This window comes from Taeniopygia guttata, chromosome 7, assembly GCF_048771995.1.
Source record: "Taeniopygia guttata chromosome 7, bTaeGut7.mat, whole genome shotgun sequence".
NCBI classification, from domain to species: Eukaryota; Metazoa; Chordata; class Aves; order Passeriformes; family Estrildidae; genus Taeniopygia; species Taeniopygia guttata.
The window spans coordinates 11,315,394-11,336,154 of NC_133032.1; the positions used below are offsets into that span (position 1 = coordinate 11,315,394).

General features: G+C 47.2%; 1 protein-coding gene across 6 annotated transcripts in view; it reads right to left on the reverse strand.

Annotated features, from left to right (window-relative positions):
* Positions 1-20,359, reverse strand: part of CFAP65 (cilia and flagella associated protein 65) — a 32,225-nt gene extending 11,866 nt beyond the window's left edge. For 4 of the 6 annotated variants that reach the window (XM_041717455.2, XM_072932097.1, XM_072932094.1 and 1 more), the window contains exons 1-21: positions 20,238-20,359; positions 19,568-19,636; positions 19,129-19,283; positions 18,346-18,448; positions 16,739-16,905; positions 15,441-15,640; positions 14,632-14,777; positions 13,308-13,530; positions 12,725-12,990; positions 11,271-11,471; positions 10,486-10,848; positions 9,617-9,754; positions 8,521-8,766; positions 7,875-8,099; positions 7,480-7,632; positions 6,056-6,221; positions 5,375-5,503; positions 4,654-4,882; positions 3,596-3,724; positions 3,143-3,319; positions 2,400-2,466 (exon numbers count right to left, since the gene is read on the reverse strand). In XM_041717455.2, the coding sequence (XP_041573389.2) occupies positions 2,400-2,466; positions 3,143-3,319; positions 3,596-3,724; positions 4,654-4,882; positions 5,375-5,503; positions 6,056-6,221; positions 7,480-7,632; positions 7,875-8,099; positions 8,521-8,766; positions 9,617-9,754; positions 10,486-10,848; positions 11,271-11,471; positions 12,725-12,990; positions 13,308-13,530; positions 14,632-14,777; positions 15,441-15,640; positions 16,739-16,905; positions 18,346-18,448; positions 19,129-19,283; positions 19,568-19,636 (3,552 nt within the window). In that variant the 5' untranslated portion in view covers positions 20,238-20,359. The remainder of the gene's footprint in view (positions 1-2,399; positions 2,467-3,142; positions 3,320-3,595; positions 3,725-4,653; positions 4,883-5,374; positions 5,504-6,055; positions 6,222-7,479; positions 7,633-7,874; positions 8,100-8,520; positions 8,767-9,616; positions 9,755-10,485; positions 10,849-11,270; positions 11,472-12,724; positions 12,991-13,307; positions 13,531-14,631; positions 14,778-15,440; positions 15,641-16,738; positions 16,906-18,345; positions 18,449-19,128; positions 19,284-19,567; positions 19,637-20,237) is intronic. The other 2 variants (XM_072932095.1, XM_072932096.1) reach the window with 2 other exon arrangements.
* Positions 20,360-20,761: the final 402 nt, after the last annotated feature.

Genomic DNA, 20,761 nt, shown 5'->3' on the forward strand with positions numbered 1-20,761 from the left:
TGCTGCAGGTGATGACATCTCACAATACCAAACTAGCAACTATGAAGTGAAGTGCAAACACTTGGAGTTCATAAAACTTGTGCACTGAGGGATTATCTCCAGGGAGTTCTGTGAACCAACCTACCTCAGCCTGCAACACATGCAGCTGGCTGGGCTTTTCCTACTAAAACTGCTGGGAGCTGCAAATTCTGCCTGGCCAAATGATCAGAGCTCTGAGAACAAGCAGTCTTACAGGTGAAGAGGCAAAGGACAATCTGTGAAAGCATTAGGCAGTGGGAGGCCTTGTTTCCCTGCTACACAAGGATAACACAGAATCCTAGAGATGTCTCTGCCTACATCCAGAAGAGATTGCCAATAGAAAATCAGTCTGGGTTCTTCAGAGTACCTATAAATCGTCAGAGGACTAAAAATTGGCCACTGAATGGGGAAAGAATAACAGAGAAGAAGTTTCTCCTGAAAATTAAGTTGGGGAAACAGAGGAGCAGGATGTCAAAATCTATCCATATAGGTAAAGCCATCACAGAAGTAAATTTAAACACAAAGAAAAAACACGCATTGGCTTGCAGGTGGCTAACCACACAGCCCTGAAGCCAAATAACTTGGAATTTGATAGAGTAACTAAGCAATACCCACGCCAAATGGGTTCCTCCTCTGTTCATTGCTGCTTTTGGAAATTTCCAAAGTTTAACTTTTGGAGTGACACTACAGCATTTGCTCAAGGTTAACATATGCTAAAGGTTAGCACATGCTCTGCATATTTCACCAAAATTACAGGTGAGGATTTGCTCGGCCCTGGAATGTGAGCACAGTTAGGGCAGTTTCTGCCCCAAGAGCTGGAAACTCTGTGCACTTCATGCCATGACTGCAAGGAAAGCAGGTACACTGTCTTCAATCCCTCAGCTGTCCTCTCTGCAGAAGAAGTATCTCCCATTCCTACTTTCTGAATATCAGCAGTTCAGCAGTGGCACTGCATCTCTCCAGGCAGCAACCACCTGCACTGCTCTAGGTCCCTGGACTGGCTTCTACAGCTCCTATTGCCAGAGCTCAAAGGCACCAAGGGATCTTTTCATCCCCAGGGTGTCCCACACTTTTCTAGCCCCTTCTGCAGTGACAGCATGATGGAAGGTGGTGGCCCTCTGGTAGCCACCAAAGCCACTGACTATATGGCAAGAGAGAATGTATGCTCTATAGTCTTCTGGTGCTCCAAAACCTCTTCCCTCACTGGCCAGCTGGTGAAAGGCTCACAGTCACTCTCAGGATTGTGCCAGGCAGGCAGAGCACAGGGAGCCTGTCCAAGGGCTTTGAGGGAAGGCACAGTTAAGCCACTGTTTGAACAGCTTGGTCAAAGGGTTGGATTTTCAGCTGACAAATGTCCTGAAAGAAAAGAAAAATAAAAGAGATATGTGAACACAATGGTCTCATAGGAAACTTCAGAGACAGACAGAAAGGCTCAGCTGGGCATGAGTGGTGCCTGGCAGAGCACAAGGTGACCGTGACTCTAACTGACAGTTTGAGAGAGGGAGAGAGAGAAATTAGTTCCAAGCCTGAGGAGATGCTCCGGGAAAACACACCACAGATCAGCTCTGGGATGCTTTAGAAAGCAGCGAGGCAGGAAGAATGAGTAAGAATCATCTCTATCATTGGCAGGAAAAATAAGTGGGTGGACAAAGGCTGCAGCCAACCAGGAACCCAAGGAGTATGTTCTGGGCTTGGGGAAAGAGCTGACCCTGTAAACCCAGAGCTGGAGGGTGCTCTGCCACCCTGTGCATTCCCAAACTACCATCACAGCAGGTGATGGTGGTATATTTGGAGAAAAGCACATTCCAGTGGGGGTTGAAGAATATGGAGGGTTGATGAGTTGGAGAGATTCAGGAAAGCTGCATGGGAGAGAAGCAGGATGGGCCACAGATCTGAACTCCAGGAACTGCATGGAACAACTCGCAGTGAGCCAGATGAAATGCGGGGAAGCATGCACAGGAATCCTGATCATAAGTTACACCAGAGTGTGGAAAACATGCAGGGATCGTAAAACCTGAGAAGTCTGTTTTGGATTTGGAGTTGTCTTGAAGGAAGAAGCAATTCTGCAATAACATTAATAAAATACAAAGGTTAATAATAAATAAATAGTAGTCCTCTTGCTGAAGAACCCAGCAGATGCAACATCCAAGGGCCATTCTGCCAGTGTACTGCCCAAATCACTCTGTGCTGGAACCACAAGTTTGTCGGAACATCGTTTTTATGTCTCTTCTTGGCCCTCTGTTATGCCTGGCCAGTGCAAACTCCAGGGGAAGGCCACAGTCCCCTGTACACTATGCAGCTTGTGCGAAAATACCTCTTAATTCAGTTCCAACCAATTTTGTTGTTCTGCAAATGGAAGGAAGGGACACCTGCTATCTTACCAGAATCTCATGGCCATAGGAAATCTTCAGCAGGACAGGGAGGCGATCAGTGCCAATGAAATCATGTCTAGCAGTGAAAGAGGAGAGAGAGGAAAACAGCAGAAATCAATCTGGTGCCCAGGATGATAGAGTCAGAGTCACACAGAACATTAGAGACAATTCACTTCCCAGCCAAAGAGTCACTGCTGCATAAGGGCTGCAGGGAGATGGGGGGGAACCCAGTTGTGTTTGGGTGGGAGTGAGTGATACAGTCTTGATTTTAGTCAAACACATATTTAGGGACGCAAATTTCTAGGCCAACAAAATGCCAGTACTTCTCAGATATGGTCTGCTTTGAAAAGCAAGAGTTCAGATTTCTTCATACCTTCTACAGGCGTGCAAGGGCTAGCATCTCTAGCTGAAGACAAAAAAAAAAGAATATCACTACATAATCAAAAGCACAGGAAGTGCAGCATCTTGTTTATCTTCTCAACTGTCAGGTCAAGGTAGACCACTGTCCCCAGCATGTCACACTAAATGCCTTTTGCTCTGCAGTGTCAAAGGACATTAAAACACTCTCCTGAGGAAGACAAGCTCTGTGGGGTCCAGAAACTGGACGTGTTCAGGAACTTTTTACTTGCCCAGCCTCTGCTGAGGAACATGCGACGAGGAAGGAAAATCTAGCATGGAAACTTGGGGGACTGATGGCATGTGTTGTTCTGGCACACAGCATGAAACTCTGAAGAACAGGTGCTTGTCATCACCTGTGTGAGAGCTGGACAGATTTCTCCTGCCCTGGAAGAAGTGTTCCTGACTTTGGAGAAACACTGAAGAGCTGGTTATCCTGAATGCTCATCTGGTGCAACTCCTGGGGGGTAAAGTCAGCATCTTCTGCCCAGCGCTCCATGTCCATCTTCTGATCAGAAGGAAACAAGAAGGCCCTAGGGAACCAATCAGCTGGTCAGCAACAAGCAACTTCCCCAGGGCTATGGTCAGCATATTCAATCCAAATGGGCTTAGCCCAGCTGCTGGCTACATGACATTTCATCAGGTCTGATCTGCATCTCCCTGATTGCTTCCCCACCTAGACTCATCAACAGATCTCAGCTGCAGCTGTACCTACAAAACCCACCCTATTAATCTGCAAATTTCTCACAGCCCTTTGAGCACTTCCAGACCCCTAAAAAGAAGGCTGAGCTCCAGGGAGCACTGCTTACCAGTCCACAGGTACCACACCCTTGTTCTCCAGCATAAGCACCACAATGGTAGGCTCTGAGTCCACTGGGGCAGACCCAAAGTCAAAATCCAGCAGGAGAGGGGTATACACTGGAGGGATCAAGCATGTGCTGGTCACAGGAGAGAAAGAAAATATTAAAATGAAACAGGAGGAATGGTCATCAGGGAATGACAGGGGAAAGGTTATTCCACATTGGCTGTATTCCTTATAATTCTTGTCAGACCTTATGTCCTTGGCCCTTTTGAGTGAAAGGATACTGGGCATAAGGCAGACCTGATTTTCTTTCCAAAATCTTTTATGTATGTTTAATGCGAGTGAGTGACATAGGAGAGTTCTGCTTAGCCTGAAGTCTCTCTTTAGCTCCCCAGTATGAGGAAGTCACTGACATACTGGAGCAGGGCCCAATGGTGGGCCACTAAAATGGCTGAGAGCTGGAGCACATTGGCCAGGCTGGATGAGGCTCTGAGCAACTTGGTCTAGTGGAAGGCATCCCTACCCATGGCAGAAGGGTTGGAACTAGATGATTTTTAAGGTCCCTTCCAATCCAAACCATTTTATGATTACAAGGACGGACAAAGGGACCTGGATTTGTTCAGCCTTATGAAGCAAGGGGTCGGGGATGGCAACTGCACAAGCTGCAATACAAGATATTCTGATGAGATACTAGGATAAAGGTTTTTAACACGGAAATGGTTAAAGAGGAACTCAGACAAGCTGTGGTTTCTCCATTCTCAGAGATATTCAGCACTGAATTGAATAAGGTCCTGAGAAACCTGATCTGTATGTCCCTGCTTTGAGCAAGGGGCTACACCAGGAAGTTTTGGAGGTCTATTGCAATTAAATTATTGTCTGTTTCTGTGGCTCCATTCAAGGGAGCTTAAGAAGAGAAGTGGAGGTGACCAACTGCCTGCAGCAGTTAGGATGGAATAACAGGGTGCCACACAGCAAGGAGCTACAACACGTGCCAATAAGCCACAGCATCTCTGTCTGGCTCATGCAAGGGACTCAAAGATCCTCTGAGCCATTTCCTCATCTCACCTGTGCCTTGTGGGAACTTTGTAGGTGAGCTCGCCAGGAGTTGGGTCTCGCTCCAAGAATTCATTCAGTGTGTCCAAGGAGAAGAGCTTCCAGATGTGCATCTTGCTGTTACGGCTGGCAGTCCCTATTGTACAAGCATCTGTGATGCACAAAGTTGGGTAGACGCCTGTTGCTACAATGCAGCAGAGGAACTGCTGCTGCTTCTCTTTTGCGCTTGCAAGATCTGCAGCTTGGGAGAGAAAGAAACACCAGAAAGTAGTCATGTACCATTAAGGGGCTGCTGCCTAGGTCATTTTGACTGCAGCAAAGAGGAAAGAGGTCCTGCCAAGAACAAAGAAAGAATGGGCATTGTACATAATCTTGTTTGGCAGCTTCTCAAAACCCCTAAACCACTGACTTCTAGCTGTACTTTAACTTCTGCATTTAGACATCACTAAAGGACTATGAATGTGATCCTTCTCAACAGTGCATTTACACCATTTAGTTTTGCACTATGTGAGAAAAACCCTTTTTGATTTAAGCCTACAGCTTAAACATTCTATGAAGTGCCCCTTGTTTTCACACTGAAAAATCATAAACAGTTATATATATCTTGTGCTCCCATTTCATTCATATGACATTACATTTTTCACCTTCCAAGCTGAAAACTCCTTGTCTTGCTAGTCTCTTCTTTTATAAACACTGTCCCACATCTCTCAACATCCCAAAACATCCATCTCACCTCTGGCTGTGCAAATAGCATATTTGATTAACCAGGTGTAACACAGCCGACGGGCTGGCCTTACTTTTACTCGGACAAAAACTTTTGATCTTGCTGGGACTGTTCCTCTGGAGTGTTCCAGCTCTAGAGCTGTAGGATACAAGAAGCAGTATAAGCTCTTGGCATTACTGTCTCTCACACCACACATGTTGTGGCACAGAGATCACTAAGTCTACCTGCACTCTAGCCACTGACACCCCTTGTCTAATAGTTAGGATTAGCTTCAGGTGGTGAACTTGGGATTCCCAGACTACTACTGTAGGCAGCTCATTGGGAGTACCCAGATTGTCTCTGGCCAGCAAAGAACAGGGAACTTCCCAACTAGAGGTCCTAGAAAGGCAGCTAAGAGCTGAGCTCCAACATTTCTTCTAAGGTCCTTTATTTAACTTCCTCCTCTGCTGGGAAATTGTATCTTATTTCAAGGTCCAGATTGGTCTAACTTCAATTGTCAGACCTGGATTATGCTTTTTCCAGCAAGATAGAAAAGTCACATCCTATGCAAAGGGGCAGACAACTTAAGGTTTGAGAGAATCAGTGTAAGCCAACCAGCAAGCAGCCCAACCTCCAAGTTAATTCTAGATTGGTTTTGAAGAAAAGAGGGGAAAGCTAAGGTCCTGTCCCATGTTAATTCCTTTACAGTACCTGGTAGATCACTGAGGACCTCCTCATGGTCACAGGGCCCTGTGAACAGTCGTTCCACACTGAGGATGTAATTCAGAGTACAGATCCCATCGTTTAGTAGTACAATGCTGCAGCTTTTTTGATCACCAACTAGAATATTTCCAAGGTCCAGATGCTCCTTTTGTGCCTGGAATACAAACCCACCACTGAGGTCACTTAACATGTCAAGTATAGTGGTTGAGTGTAGTCACCACTCAATCTCACCACATGCTGATCCCTTGGCACGTGCAGTGCAGTGCAAAGGACTCCCTGCTTTGTGTAGGACCTGGTATGCCCTGGGAGATAGAATTTTTAAGGTTAGACAAGATCTCTAAGATCATTGAGTCCAATCATTGACCTCACACTGCCAATGCTACCACTAAACCATGCCCCTGAGTACCACATCTACATGTCTTTTAAATACTTCCAGGAATAATGACTCAACCACTTCATTGGGCAGCCCATTCCAATGAGTGACAACCCCTTTCCTGAAGAAATTTTTCCAAGCATCCAATCTAAACCTCCCCTGGTGCAATTTTAAGTCATTTACTCTTGCCTTACTGCTTATTACTCAGGAGAAGAGATCAATACCCACTTTGGTACAAACTCCTTTCAGGCAGTTGGAGCACAATAAAATGTGGAACACATCTGCAAGGACTCAATCCCTCCTCCAAATGCTTTCTCCTACTGTTTTTTAGGCTGTTTGCTGGGTAGGATGTAGCATATTCAGGGCTGTGAGAACATTAGCTGGTCAGCTGCACTTGGGTCCAGGCTGAGAGATATTTGCTGGCCCTTTTGTAACTGCTTAAAGAGTGCCCCTCTCTTTTGGCTAGTTTTGCACTCACATACAATTTATAATGACTACGTACCTTGAAGACATTATCACCCATCAATCAACATGATTGACATTGGGCAATGACTTACAAAGTTTTATTTTATTTACCTCTGGTTCATTAAGAAACATGACTAAAAATGAAAGTGGCTGCAGAGACCTGCAGGTAACAGGAGGAAAGCCACATGGAGGTGTACTGGCTATACCACTTTAAAATGTCCACTACATTTAGAAATCAGACTAACAGCAAAACAAATGGAGAAGGAGAACAAACAGAATGAGAGGAGAGAACCATGATTCCCAAGGAGCCAAATTACTTGCTTGGTTCAGTCTGGAACAGAGAAATCCCAGAGGATTTGTTAAGGTTGTATTTGAACTGGCAGGACATCTACAACATGTTGCCATTAGGCCACTAGAATGAGTACAATCATTTACACTGAAAACAGTGTCTGGGAATTTTGCTGTGAATCCTTATTGGCTGCCTCCAGTACAGATTGTGCAAAAAGGGAAAATCCAAGACCCCCATCCCACCCTGGTGCCCCCTACTAGTACTCAGTGGGCCCCTGTTCCTTACCCTGATGGTGCCCAGTGCCCCTTCTCCAATGATCCGTAAGACATAATGGACATCTTTGGGAGACACAGGGTCTGGGCTTTTCCACCTCACAAACACCATAGCTTGCAGCACATACTTGGTTTTCTTGTCAGGAGTAAAAGTCCATGCCTGAGCCTACAATCACAAGAGGGAAGAGTACTCACAGAAGCTCCATTACAGAGATAAAGCCAAACACCTCAACAATTGCATTTAATGCACAGCCCCTTCCTCCATTATAGCTAACCTAGTTCTCTACAGACACACCAACTCCATCTGTGTCAAAGATTCACACTGGGAATGAACATCCAGATATTCAAAGCCAGGCTGAGGTTGTGTTGTAGAGAGCAAACTACAACTGTGGTAGAACTTGAACTTACCATGGTTTCATAGGGCTGGAGGATCCCTGCAGTGGGGCTGACAGACAGGATCTTACTGTCTGACCGACGGATCTTCCATGTGAAAACCATGGGTAGACTTGTGCAGTTTTTAATAGTGTACATTCGTGTAGAGGAGGTCCCTACATGGAGAGGTTTGAAGTAGAGAATTCCATCACCTTCTAAGAGCAAAAGAAGAGACTGCCCGCAACTCTGGAGAACAATCTCCTGTGGAATTAAGAGAAAAAGTAACAGATATTAGCTATAAGTCTCAGCTGCCTCTGGAGGAACCCTGCAAAGATGTTGTTTCTTCCAAAAGGGAAGCAAGGACAAACTGGATCTTAACTAGGAGGGGAAAGGCTTTAGGCTGTGCTCTCAAGTTGGGCCCTTAGCATAATACAGTGTATTTCAAGAGATGGAAATGCAAGGAACAAGGGGTAAAGGATGTTTGGCACCATAAAGGCCTTCCTTCTGCAATGTTGACTCCATATTAAATGTTGAAAATATTCTTTCATTCCTATTTCCAAAGAGAAAAATCTAAACTAACCATTAGGAGATGTAATAAGCAACACAGTGCAAGTCACTGTGAAAAGGGAAGACTACGAGGGAACAAAACTTTGCTCACTATCTTCCACTTCCCTCTTCTTACCTTGGTGTATGCAGGATAAGAGTTCAGCTCCAAAGGCAGGACATGCTGCTGCAAGACTGTGTTAACTGGGTGAGTGGAGAGAAAGAAAATCTGGTGGCCTCCTGGAATGACATGTCCTAAGCTGGGCTTGACCAAAACAGAAGGACAGGCAGTTTGGTTTACACTGAAGGTTATCAAAGAGGTGCTCGGGTTGGACAACAGCATGCTGCAGTAGGTATCAGTGTCACAAGCCACAGGAGGAAAAATCTGGTGGAGACAAGCAAAAATGGTTGCTTTCACTGGGTTTAAAAATCAGCTTAAAGAAGAAGTTTTCATTATATTCAATTCCAGGTTCCAATAAGCACTATCCTGAGTCTATGGAGAACTTTATAACTGCTTCTTTTCAAGGAAAGAAATGGAACCACCCTCCCCACAGTAGCCCTCATGGGCTCATGGGACTGGTGAACCTATTTTCCATCATGCCATGCTTTATGTCCATCCAGTAAGTGAGTTGCTCACTGGTGCCTGCAGTTTCTGCGTGGATAGTGACATCCTGGATGAAGAATTCTAGCAGGCTAGAATTTGCTCCACTTCATGAACATCAAATAAAGGCTGCATGGCCTAGATTAGCTGAGGAGATTTCATAAGAGGTTCTCAAGACTATTCTTACGTCTTAGGATCAGATTTCACTTTACCTCAAAGGAAAAATAATTTACTGTGCTAGAGAAACAGCAGGAAGAGAAAGAGAACCTTCCCCTCTATCTTACAACCACTTCTCTTTCATAAGTGGGGATTCTGTTTGCCCAAGTGCATGCAGTTTTTGAGGCTCCTGGGAGGGGACTGAACACCTTTTTTACCTACTATGTCTACCTAAACAGAAAGGAAGGTGATCCCAACAGCTTTTCTCTCAGAGCTAATGAGATGGTCAGTACAGCTGACATGGTGGAAGCTGGGAAGCTAATACAGGAGAAACAGCATACTGCTTTTATACCACTGCAGGAGCCTCCACACCTCAGAAACCACCAAAGACACATCTCAATGCAATGGGAGACAAAGTAAAGAATTCAGAGACAAACAGAGTGTTCTGCAAAGATCCAAAGGTCAATCAGTTACCCACTTTGGGGACATCCAGGACGTACTGTGGAATGATGTGCTCCCGTTTTGCTTCATATGTGTGTGCTCTCAGCCTCACAGTCAGGCACCACGATGGACAGATGGTGGCATCATTCTCAATGTTGGTGTAGTGTCTCATCACCTGCAGACACACGAGGGACAACACAGTGTGTGCAGGAAGGGAGTGTGGCAAGGTGCCTTCACAGAATCACAGATTAATCTGAGTCGGAAGAGACCGAGTGCACATACTACCTCAAGCAGCTGCTTGTTCAATGACATCCCTGGGGCTAAGGAATTGACATTTTCAGGGAAGAAAGACTGACCAGTGCCAGATGAGAAACAAAGAGAGAGAGACTGGGAAATGCTAAGTTTCACTTACCAGGACATTTCTGGGTGCTAAATCTCCTGTAACTGCAGACTCGTGTAATGTGAATCCCATGTCACTTGGGAGAGACAGTGCCCTCAGCAGCTTTTCTTGTGGAGGGCCAGACACAAAGACCAAGTTCTTGCCCATCACCCAGGCCACAATAACCATTCTTGTGCAGGCTCACACCTACACTAATAATGGAATAATTCATAGTAATTCCTCCTTCAGTGAGGTGTACCATGCTTCATGTTTCCTAGGGGTAAGAGCAAGTGTACCTGTGCACGAGTGTGAGCTGTGACTTGTTCTGTCATTTGTCTGCCAGGACACAGGTGAAAGAGACTTCAACCCAACAGAGTATCAAAGCAGTGGCCAAAAGAGTTAATAGAGGTGCTAGTTTTTCAAATTCAAAATTAAGAGTTTAAACTGAATTTTAACTCCCCTAAAATAGTTTATTCTGCAAAAAGTTGCTTGCTAGGTCATCTCTGGTCTTAGTAATTCCTACTAACCTTATAAACAGCAAAACCTTCCAGCTCTGTTGCATAAAGACTGTTGACCTGAGTGGGCCTGCAAAAGACATAGAAGGTTGAAGACTTCAACGGTGGGATGTCACCGATTTCGGGGTGCACTTGGAAGGCGCTGCTATGGCTTGGAGTCCAGGCAACAATGATACTTCCTTTGGTGTGGTTGGTCACACAGAGAGAAAGAGAGTCTGCCTTGTGTGGTGGCATGCAGCATCCAAAATCATACTCCCTGGGGCTGACACTAACATGAGCAGGAAACAAGGCCAGGTCACTGCTTACAGCATTGTAGAAATATTCAGCCATGGGATTGGGTTCCAAGTATTCTTTGGGTGGCTGGTCCTCAGAAATCTACAGGATGGAAATAGCTCAGTGTGAGTAGGCAAAGTGTGCCTGTGGGAGACACCAGGTGCTGACTGCCTCCATGAGCAAGAGGGCATGCAAGATGCACTTCAGCAAGAGTTCCTAGAACAGCTCAAAGTCTAGCTTCAAGGAGGCTTCTGTTTGTAAGCCTCAATCTGAAACTAAAGAAGAAGGCAAAAATGACTCCGTGATTGAGTTAAAGCCAGAAAGAAGCTTTGGGGCTGAGATAAGGAAAAGCCAGCTGACCAAGATAGTGTTGGTGTGTACTGGGAACATCAACAGCATAAATACTAAAAGATATCAGTCTGGCATTTGCAAGCCCTTTTAGATCTGTCTTCTGTACAACAGATACCCAGCATATATAGAGAAGAGCTGAAAGTGTCTTAGATTACAGGGAGGGCAGCTCATACCTCAGGGGGCAGCATGAGGGCTCCCTTTTCATCCATCTGCAACTTCCCATTTTTCAGCATTTCACTCAGGATATCAGGGGGGTAGAAGGTCAGTCCCCTCACCATGTTGGTTCTGTACCAGGAGAGGTGTCTTTTCTGAAGGGTGGTTGGCTTAGCTGTGTCTGAATGGCAAGTACCAAAAAAGTCCACATAGAGGGGTTCCTGGGAAAACACAGTTCAGGATAATAAGAAATAAACTGTCCTGTGATTGCTTTGAGAGTTTCACCATACCAGTATCTCACTTCCAAAACCATGCTGGGAAAGGCTTAGCATCTGCAGTTTTAGGCTGCCATTTACTTTATGTCTCGATGCGAAACAAGGACTTTCTTGAAACTGGAGTGAAAATTGAAGGCACTCAGTGCACAGCTATGCAGTTAAAGTTAGGAGAGAGACCTAAATGGACAAGAGCCACAGAGGATGCACCTCACCCTATCCACAGGTATTACTGACTGTCCACATCCTATTGCTGATAGGAACCTGCACCATGGGGATTCTGCTTAACAAGAGTCCAGGTCCTGCACTTGGGTCACAATAACCCCAGGCACCATTACAAGCTTGGGGCAGAGTGGTTGGAAAGCTGCTCATCAGAAAAGCACCTGTGGGTGACGGCTGACAGCAGCTGAACATGAGCTAGCTTGTGCCTGGGTAGCCCAAGAAGGTCAAGGGCATCCTGGCTTGTATCAAAAATTATGTGGCAAGCAGAACCAGGGCAGTGATTGTCCCCCTGTACTCAGCAATTATGAGACTGTGTCTTGACAATTATGTTCAGTTTTGTGCCCCTCAGTACAAGAAAAACATTGAGGAGCTGGAGTGTGTCCAGAGAAGGGCAAAGAAGCTGATGAGGGGTCTTGAGCACAAGTCTTACGAGGAATGGAGGAATGGTAGAGGGAGTTAGGGGTGTTTAGTCTGGGGAAAAAAAAAAAAAAAAAAAAAAAAAGCGGCTCACAGGGAATTTTATTGCTCTCTACAATTACCTGAGAGTGTAGCTATGTGGAGGCTGGTCTCTTCTCCCATTCTCCCAGGTAAGAAGTGATAGGACAAGAGGAAATTACCTCAAGCTGTGTTTGGGCAGTGGTTAGATTGGATAATGGGAAAAAATTTGTTCACCAAAATGATTGCCACCCCATACTGCCCAGGGATGTAGTTGAATCATCATCCCTGGAATTATTTAAAAGACATGCAGATGTGGCACTTGGGGACATGGTTAGTGGTGGACTTGGCAGTGCTGGGTTAATCGCTGGACTCAATGATCTTAGAAGTCTTTTCCAATCTTAACGATTCTATGATAGCAATCAATGAAAATGCAGTGGGAAGAGCTTTGCAGGGACTAAGTGAGACAGGCCAGTCCTGTTGTATTACACTGGAAGATGCCTCTAAAGTGTCACAGCAATGAAACCACCCTTTGCCTCCCATACCTGGTGGTGGACAAGGCACACGACTCTGCGGTGATAATTGATAGGGTGAGCAGGTCGAAAGATCACCTTCAGTGTCAGTGTTGTTGCACCCTCCAAGACTCCACAGGGGCGATCCAAGGAGAAGACGCTCCCTTTGCAATCAATATCAAATTGATAATAGGCCGGGACATCTGACGTGTTGCTGATCTTCAGTGTCCGCATCAAACTTTCTCCAAGATTGATCCAGCCAAAGTTCACAGAATGCTGGTGCAGGGACACAGAAGGACCTAGCACAACATGTAAGATCCTGGACCTGTCACAGCTGTTTATTCCAACATGTCACAAGACACTGCTGCACTTAACTGATATTCCCAAACAGATTCAACTCTTCAGCAAACCCACTAGTCCTAGCAAACGGCTGGACATTCACTTAAAACAGTCAAGCAAGTATAAATCCCAAAGGGTACACCAGGGACAGCCAGATCCCAGCAGGAGTTTAGTCTGTAACTGCAGGCTATGATAGCTCCTAGTCCTTCCCCAAGCACTAACCTTTTCCCTCCAGTGGTAAGAAGCTGACAGGGAGAAACAGGAAAGGCTTTCATACCTTTACATGAACCAACCACTTTCAGAACAGTCTTCAAGTGGTATGCAGCAGATGTGATAGTGAAATAGTCAGTACTGTGCTCTCCTACTACGTGGGGCTGAAACCGTATGCGCAAGACCAGCTTCCCTTTGGCAGGAACAACATCATGGGACACATCACAGGAGAAACCATAATCACGAAGCAGAGGACCTTCTGCTTGTTCTATTCTAAATGGTGCATCAACCTGCAAGTAGAAAAGAAACAGGTTAACCAAGGAGCCAATACGAGCCAGGATGACTCTGAATGAAGGATACAAATCAGATAAGAACTGTAGTTTTCTGCAGCGCTGAACACCACCAAGAACACCAAGGCCACCACAGAATCACTGTGCAGCAAACCTCTGCCATCTTGTTCTGATGGAGAATGGGTGGCAACAAGCTCCCTCAACATGTTCAGAAATTAGCAGGCTGCAGCAAAACTCTCTGTGATCTCTGGGGCTGGAGTGCTCCTCCTGGTAGGTGGAAAGATGGCTCAAGGTGTCCTTAGGGGCCAAAATAGCATAAATGACTGCTGTGACCAGGGGAACATGCAGGCAGGTAAATGATTTCCCTCTATCCACAGTTCCACCTTGTTTATGGGTCTTCTTTTCCCAAAAAACCCCAAAGCTGGTGCTCTGATACTTTACTCATGACCTTTAAAAAACTGTCCTGATCCTTGCCCGGCAATGCTGAGCACCACTGCAATGTGAATAATAATAGTACAAAAATTAGTGTGTCTTTTCCACTCCCAAGGGCCTGTGCAGGAGTCAGCACTGCTGTCATCCATGTCAGGAGTCTCTGAGTACACCCATCACTTAAGAGGCTGGGATGGGCTGAGCTGGCACAGGTAACAAGGTGCTCAAATCCATTTGACTTTTTGAGCAATTCACTGAGCTGCATTCCACAGAGGGCACTGAAAGATCCATCAGTTGCCTGGGACACACACGCACACACACACACCCCCCAATTTGAGAATGACACAATTGCCACACAGGATGTATGGACTGGTCCAGGGTGGGCAGGAGAGCTGCAGGATGCAAAGGACATGGTGATGTGGACCAAGCACAGCAGGGAAGCAGGGGTAAACTGCAATACCACACTGCAAATGGCTAAGTTGCTAGCACTGTAGCTGGAAGGCAAGAGTGAATGGCATGGTTGGTAGGGGAAGGCTCATTACCTCTGCTTCATTCATATTCACACTTAGGTTACTTTCACAGCATTTAGGGAGATACACAAAACCACATATCCCAGAGAAATGTGTCAGCTTGCTGGCTTCTCACAAGAAGTCAATCTCCCTCTCCCCATACCAGAGACATGTTGACAATTTCCACACACTTCTCCACAGTTTTCCCCACTGGTACTGATCCAAAACACAGGGCATCCTGAAACTTTCCAGGCTGTACACCTTCAGACTTCTTTCCTGTCATGCTCACACACAGGTAGGGGTATTTGGCTGTTAAAGAGAATAGTATACTATATTAGGAAAGACAGGTGGAACTTTTACTCTTGAATATTCAACACTCAACTGGACAAAGTCTGAAGAACCTCAGATGAGTCTGAAGTTAGATCTGCCTTCAAAGCTGGCTCTGATTTGAACCAAATAAACTCCCTTCTAGCCCTTCATAATCACATTTTTTGATTGTCAGTGGCTATACAAGTGACTTCAGGCATGGACTTGCTAATGAAATCATAGTTTATTTTAGCTTGCATCCAGAAAGCTTTAGAAATTTCCCTCTGCTTCTCTGTCTAGCAGAAATGACAGGAGACACTGAGTGCAGACAAAGCCAGAAGTTTGTGGAGGCTTTTTCCAGTGAATTCCTGTCATTTCTTCCCCTCTGTCAACTTAAACAGGCCTTGGAAATGCTGGTTTGGCAAAAGCATGCCACAGGGCATATTGGACCCTCTGTCTCTTCAGATAACACTTCCAAACTGGCAAAAGTACATTAGAGAATTCCACAGGGCACTTTCAAACTGTGAGCTTCAGTTGCTCATCACTGGGTTGAGCCAAGTGTGGCAGAGCCTCAGAGTACAGACCCTCCATGTACCCTGTGGAATGCTATTCTGGAGTTAGGGGTAATACATATTTCTTTGAGTGTTAAACGCAAGACAGACTCACCCAGGGCTTTTAGCTTGATTGTCCTCATTTGTTTCACTTCACCTCCAAACCAGCATGTTGCTGCTGCATAATGCACCCCAGCCACCTTGGGCTTGAAGACCACCTTGACCATGCACTCAGCACCTGGGTTCAGTGTGCCAAACATAGGATCCACGGAGAAAGGACTTGATGTCTCCCAGGCAAAGATGCTAACGAGATCACTAGGAAATGGAGATACATTTTAAGCAGATCAATGGATCATTTGCTGCCTGTGCAATCATGCATAGGGTGGGCCTTTCCTATTAGGATATTCAGCTGGGATGTGAAGCAACCAGTGCTGAATGGAAGAATCCCAAACATAGCTGGACAAATATGTGATGCTGTGAAAAAATTTGTCTATAGTCTCTGCAAATGCTCTCTTCCCACTTTAATGAATTTTAGTTATTACAGCTAAGAACTTTATTAATGACTATAAGGTGATAGCAAGCAAATCAGTTCCACAATTAAATATTTGCTTTTCCTGTATCTAAATTTGCAGCTACTTAATTTAAATGACTATTTGTTCCTCTGTTATATACTCAAGTGAGAAAGGAGGATTGAGCCATTTTCCTAATACCTTAATCAATTTTCCAGAACCCCCTTTGTTTGTTTGATTTCTGCAAAGAACATTATATGCCATCAGCTTTTTCTATTTTATTGCTCTAAGCTATGTGCTGCTTACCATCCTGACCCTCCAACATCCTGGGCCTATCACTTGTAGCAAATTATTTCTCCAACTGGAGGCCGAAACACTTGAAATGGTTGGAATCACTTGGTTAGAAGTACACCTCCTCCTTGCCTGGGAGTTTCATTGCATTCCTTTCTACAGTACTGTCCTTCCTCATTAAAATAGGACAAACCTTGGTAACTGGGAGCACCCTTGCTCCTAAATTACTAAAATGTTTCCAGCTGGTAGCTCATCTCTCCTTGTTCATGCTGGGCAGGTTGCCTTTGGTTAAACAGAAGCCCAGGCCTCTCCAGTGAACGTGGGGTGTCTTCAGTGGGACACTGTGCTGGTCCCCACCTAGTTCCTGTGTGTGAATGGTTCTCAACATATGCTGGCACAAACAGACGTGAAATGCCAAGATGTGCCCACAGTGACCTGTACTACCATTCTGCTGCCTTTTCTGCCAAGACCTTAGGGAAGGCAGAGTTTTGCCTGCTGTTAAGGCAGCCAACAGAACTAATAACCACTGGAATGAGCTGCATTCACTGGACAGTCCAAGAAAGTGGCAAAATACCAGACAAAACACAAAGAGTGTCTGCTTAGCTGCACTCACCCAACGTTGCGCACAGCAAACGTCGCCTCTGTAGCGCTGTGGACAGCACAGACAGGCAACTGGACAGCGGCCGGGACGGACAGACAGAAGCGTGGAAGCATAGCATGCAGGGTAACAGAGAACTCACCCTCAGCCTTCATAAAGAAGATGGTGTCTTCATAATCCATCTGCACAGAAAAACAAAGGGAGACAGCTGTTAGATGGATTCCACCTTGCAGGGGCTGCAGCTCCACCCACGAATACCTGTCACCTTCACTACTGCAAGTGTTGGGGAAAGAAATGTTGGCAACAGAGGCACCAGTGGAGGCTTCTGTGCAGGACAGAGAGCATATGAATCACTCAGAAAAGGCAGGCAGTGTGGAAGGTACTCGGGCATACTCCTCTGTCAGGGAACTCACAAACACGTCAGGGAGAGCAGCTGAAGGCCACATTAGTTTCACCTGGTTTGTTTCAATGCAGATGGATTCCTTTCAGTGTTTTCAAGATCCCAGTTCAGCTGAACTGAAGCATGTACCACTTTTATTTGAGCTCCATGAGCACAGAAGTATCAATCTTTGACTAAATGCTTTGTCAGCTAGAGATCCAAGCAGATAACACACAAATTAAAGATGCAGCATTGACAGCACTGTGTACAAATAGCCTCAGGACATCTGCTAACAAGCCAAGACAGAAAGAATTGAAAGATATGTGTTTTCTATGCTTCCCATTTGTCAGCTCTCCTAGTAACACTCATACAGGTAAGGAGAAACCTTGGACACTGCAGCACACACAGTCCTTGCTCTCTCCAAGAAAGGCAGACTCCTGCTTTAACAATTTGTCTGTGCTGCAGACAAACTATTCACTGAAAATGGAACAAGGCCAGCAGCTTATTTCATAAAGGGAACACTGAACAGTCATCAGAAAATCATGATACTAAGAGAGCAGGGTACTGGGAATCTGTCCAATGACCATGCTCTATGGCTAGGACAGAGGTACACATCAAAGACATACAGCTATCGACAAGAGCCAGAGATCAACACTCAGAGCCAAGACAGACACTACAAACAACTTGAAAAATAAGAAGAGGGTCTGGATAAAAAGAATCATTGCTGTTTAAAATAAAAGCTTACAGAAATACCCTCCATCCAAAAGAAAGGAGGCCCCTGACATATTCCCTTAGAAAACTGGTAGCCCTTGAATGTAGAGGCTTTGGACTCTCCTATAGGAAGGCAGAAAGTGAGCCCCTCAACCCAAGGTTCTGCACTAAAGCCACCCAGATGTGTTTCCTTGGAATCAAACCAGGTGTGGACAGTTTAAGCATTTTATCTTACTGAGTTGAAAGGCAGAAGTAGTATGTGAAAAACTGGGAATAACACTTTTTGTGAGGATTCCTCTCATAACTACTGGCAAACTTTGCAGAGAAGTCAGGGATGAGGGCTCTCTCAGGTAACGAAGATGTGGAGAGATCAGGAAGGCCATTCTGCCCACTCCTTCTATGCTAGAATTTCCCCAAGGACTCATGCATTCAAGTGAAAACAAATCAGAAAGGACACAAGAGGCAGAGGCCCACTGCTCTCCCTGGGAATGCAGCCTGAGCACTGAGAGCAGTTGTGATGTCGCTGCTTTACCTCTTTACTGGGCCGGAAAACGATGGGCAGAGTTACAGACATGCCAGGGTTCAGAGTGATCGGCTGCGGGAAAACAGTGAAGAAGAACGGCGTGGAAGGAGCCCTGGGCAACAAAATCAAAACAAGAGATTTTATCTGAGGGTGGGCAGCTTAAGTTAACAGAAAAGAATAAATAACCAACACTTCCTGACCCCACAATATAGAAGCGCTTTACGCACTGGACCCCAAAGGTACTTTGGCAGCAAAACAGTAGAGAGAGGCAGAACCCAGCTGTCCTGAAAACCTATTCCCAGCTTGAAGTACCTACCCCTTCCTTGAACAGTATTTTATGTTTTCAGGACATGCAGGGTGACCAAAACACTTAGGGCAGACACATTTGAGTTTCAGAGCAGGGAGGATCACAGGGACTGCTGGAATGGCTCAACAATCAGAGGGACTCCGGGAGCAGTGGTTTTAGGTCACACTAGTGACTGGCTGGCATACATCCACAATTAAAATCCCACTAGACTGGAAATGCCTCACAGACAGAAGTATCAGCAAAACAGAATTTAAAACAAGGCGTTTAATTTAACAGACTTCTGCCAGACACAAGGCCTCTGTTTCTGAATTAGCAGGTTTCTGTCCTGCAACATAAGGGTGCACACATTGTCTCCAGCACAGCACTCCAGGGGAGAGAGGGAAGGTGAATCTGAGAAAAGGTGCTGATGTGACTGATACAGCAGGAGGAGTGAAGATGCAGAGAGAGAATAAGGAGTACCAGGGACAAACAAACTTCCCACGCACCTGTAACGCAGCTTCTGGACTTTCCCATGAACATTTTTCAAGGTCAGGTGTTTGATCATCTCTTTTCCAAGTTCCCAGCCATGCCAACTGAGTGTTTCAGGCACCTCAATGCCCCAGAATACAACTTTCTTCTTCTTTGCCTCTCTTGCAGACACCTTAGGGAAGTAGCAGTTCGGGAGGAAGGGAGGAGAAATCACTCAAACAAACAGCCCTTTCTCTGCGCTAAGGGTTTCTGACTCTAGACACGGATGAGAGGAGCCACCCCGCGGTAAAACTCCAGGAGTCTCCAAAAGCCCTGCTCCGGGATCCAGAGAGGACACCTCCTGGCCAAACAGCAGCTACTAAAACGTGTGACGGAGGACGACTTTTTGTTTCTCTCCTCTCCCTGCCTGCCAGACAATCCACCCAAGTCAGCAGCACTCTTTTCTCCTCCACTCACCTTACTGTCATAGATACTCTTCCGAGAAGAGTCAGAGTTTTCGGGCTCGTCAGGCACCTGAGCAAGCATCTGAGAAACAACAGGGGAAAGTCCTCACACATGCTGCCCCCGCACCCACAAAGCCTTTGCTGCCAAGGGCCGGGCACTCCAGCGACCCGACGGCGCTGCTCAGGCTGCTGGCAGCGGAGCCCTCCCCGCAGGGAGCAGTCCGGCTGTGTCCCCAGGTGGCAGCCCCGCTGTGTCCCCAGGTGGCAGTCCCGCTGTGTCCCCAGCTCGCAGCCCCGCTGTGTCCCCAGCTCGCAGCCCCGCTGTGTCCCCAGCTCCAGAGCACGGCTGTCCCCATGACCTGCGGGTCACGACTCAGCCCGGCCCCCGTGGAAGCGCTCTCCTTGGCCCAGCCCTGCCCGCTATCGGCCCGCGGGGCACAGTACGGCCAGGCTGTGCTCTGCAGCCCGGCCTGGCCCCCTCGAGCCCCGCACGGTGAGTGTGGCAGGACCCTGTTCCCTGAGCGAGCGCCTGCCCCGCTCCCTGGGGCACGGCGCGCTCCAGCATGACCCTGCTTGCCCCCGGAGCGCAGCAGAACCCGGGCCCCGAGTCACCATCGCCCTCGGGCCTGGCCGACTCCCTCGATCCCAGCCCGGCCCCCTAAAGCAGCGGGAGCCCGGCACACCTCGGTGCCGGTGCCGGTGCCGGTACCGCGGGCCGGGCCGCGTTGCCGTGGAAACCGGACGCGCCTGCAGCGGCTCCCTCAGGGACGACGGCGGCCGCCTCGGGTCAATTCGCGCGGGCAGCGGCGGCCGCCAGAGGGCGGCGGAGGGACGCGCAGGGAGCGGGGCAGGGATGGGAGATGGAGCGGGAGCGCGGCAGGGATGGGAGATGGAGCGGGGCAGGGATGGGAGATGGAGCGGGAGCGCGGCAGGGATGGGAGATGGAGCGGGGCAGGGATGGGAGATGGAGCGGGAGCGGGGCAGGGATGGGAGATGGAGCGGGAGCGGGGCAGGGATGGGAGATGGAGCGGGAGCGGGGCAGGGATGGGAGATGGAGCGGGGCAGGGATGGGAGATGGAGCGGGAGCGGGGCAGGGATGGGAGATGGAGCGGGGCAGGGATGGGAGATGGAGCGGGGCAGGGATGGGAGATGGAGCGGGAGCGGGGCAGGGAGAGCGCGGAGGGCTGAAGGAGGTGGTGAGGAGTTC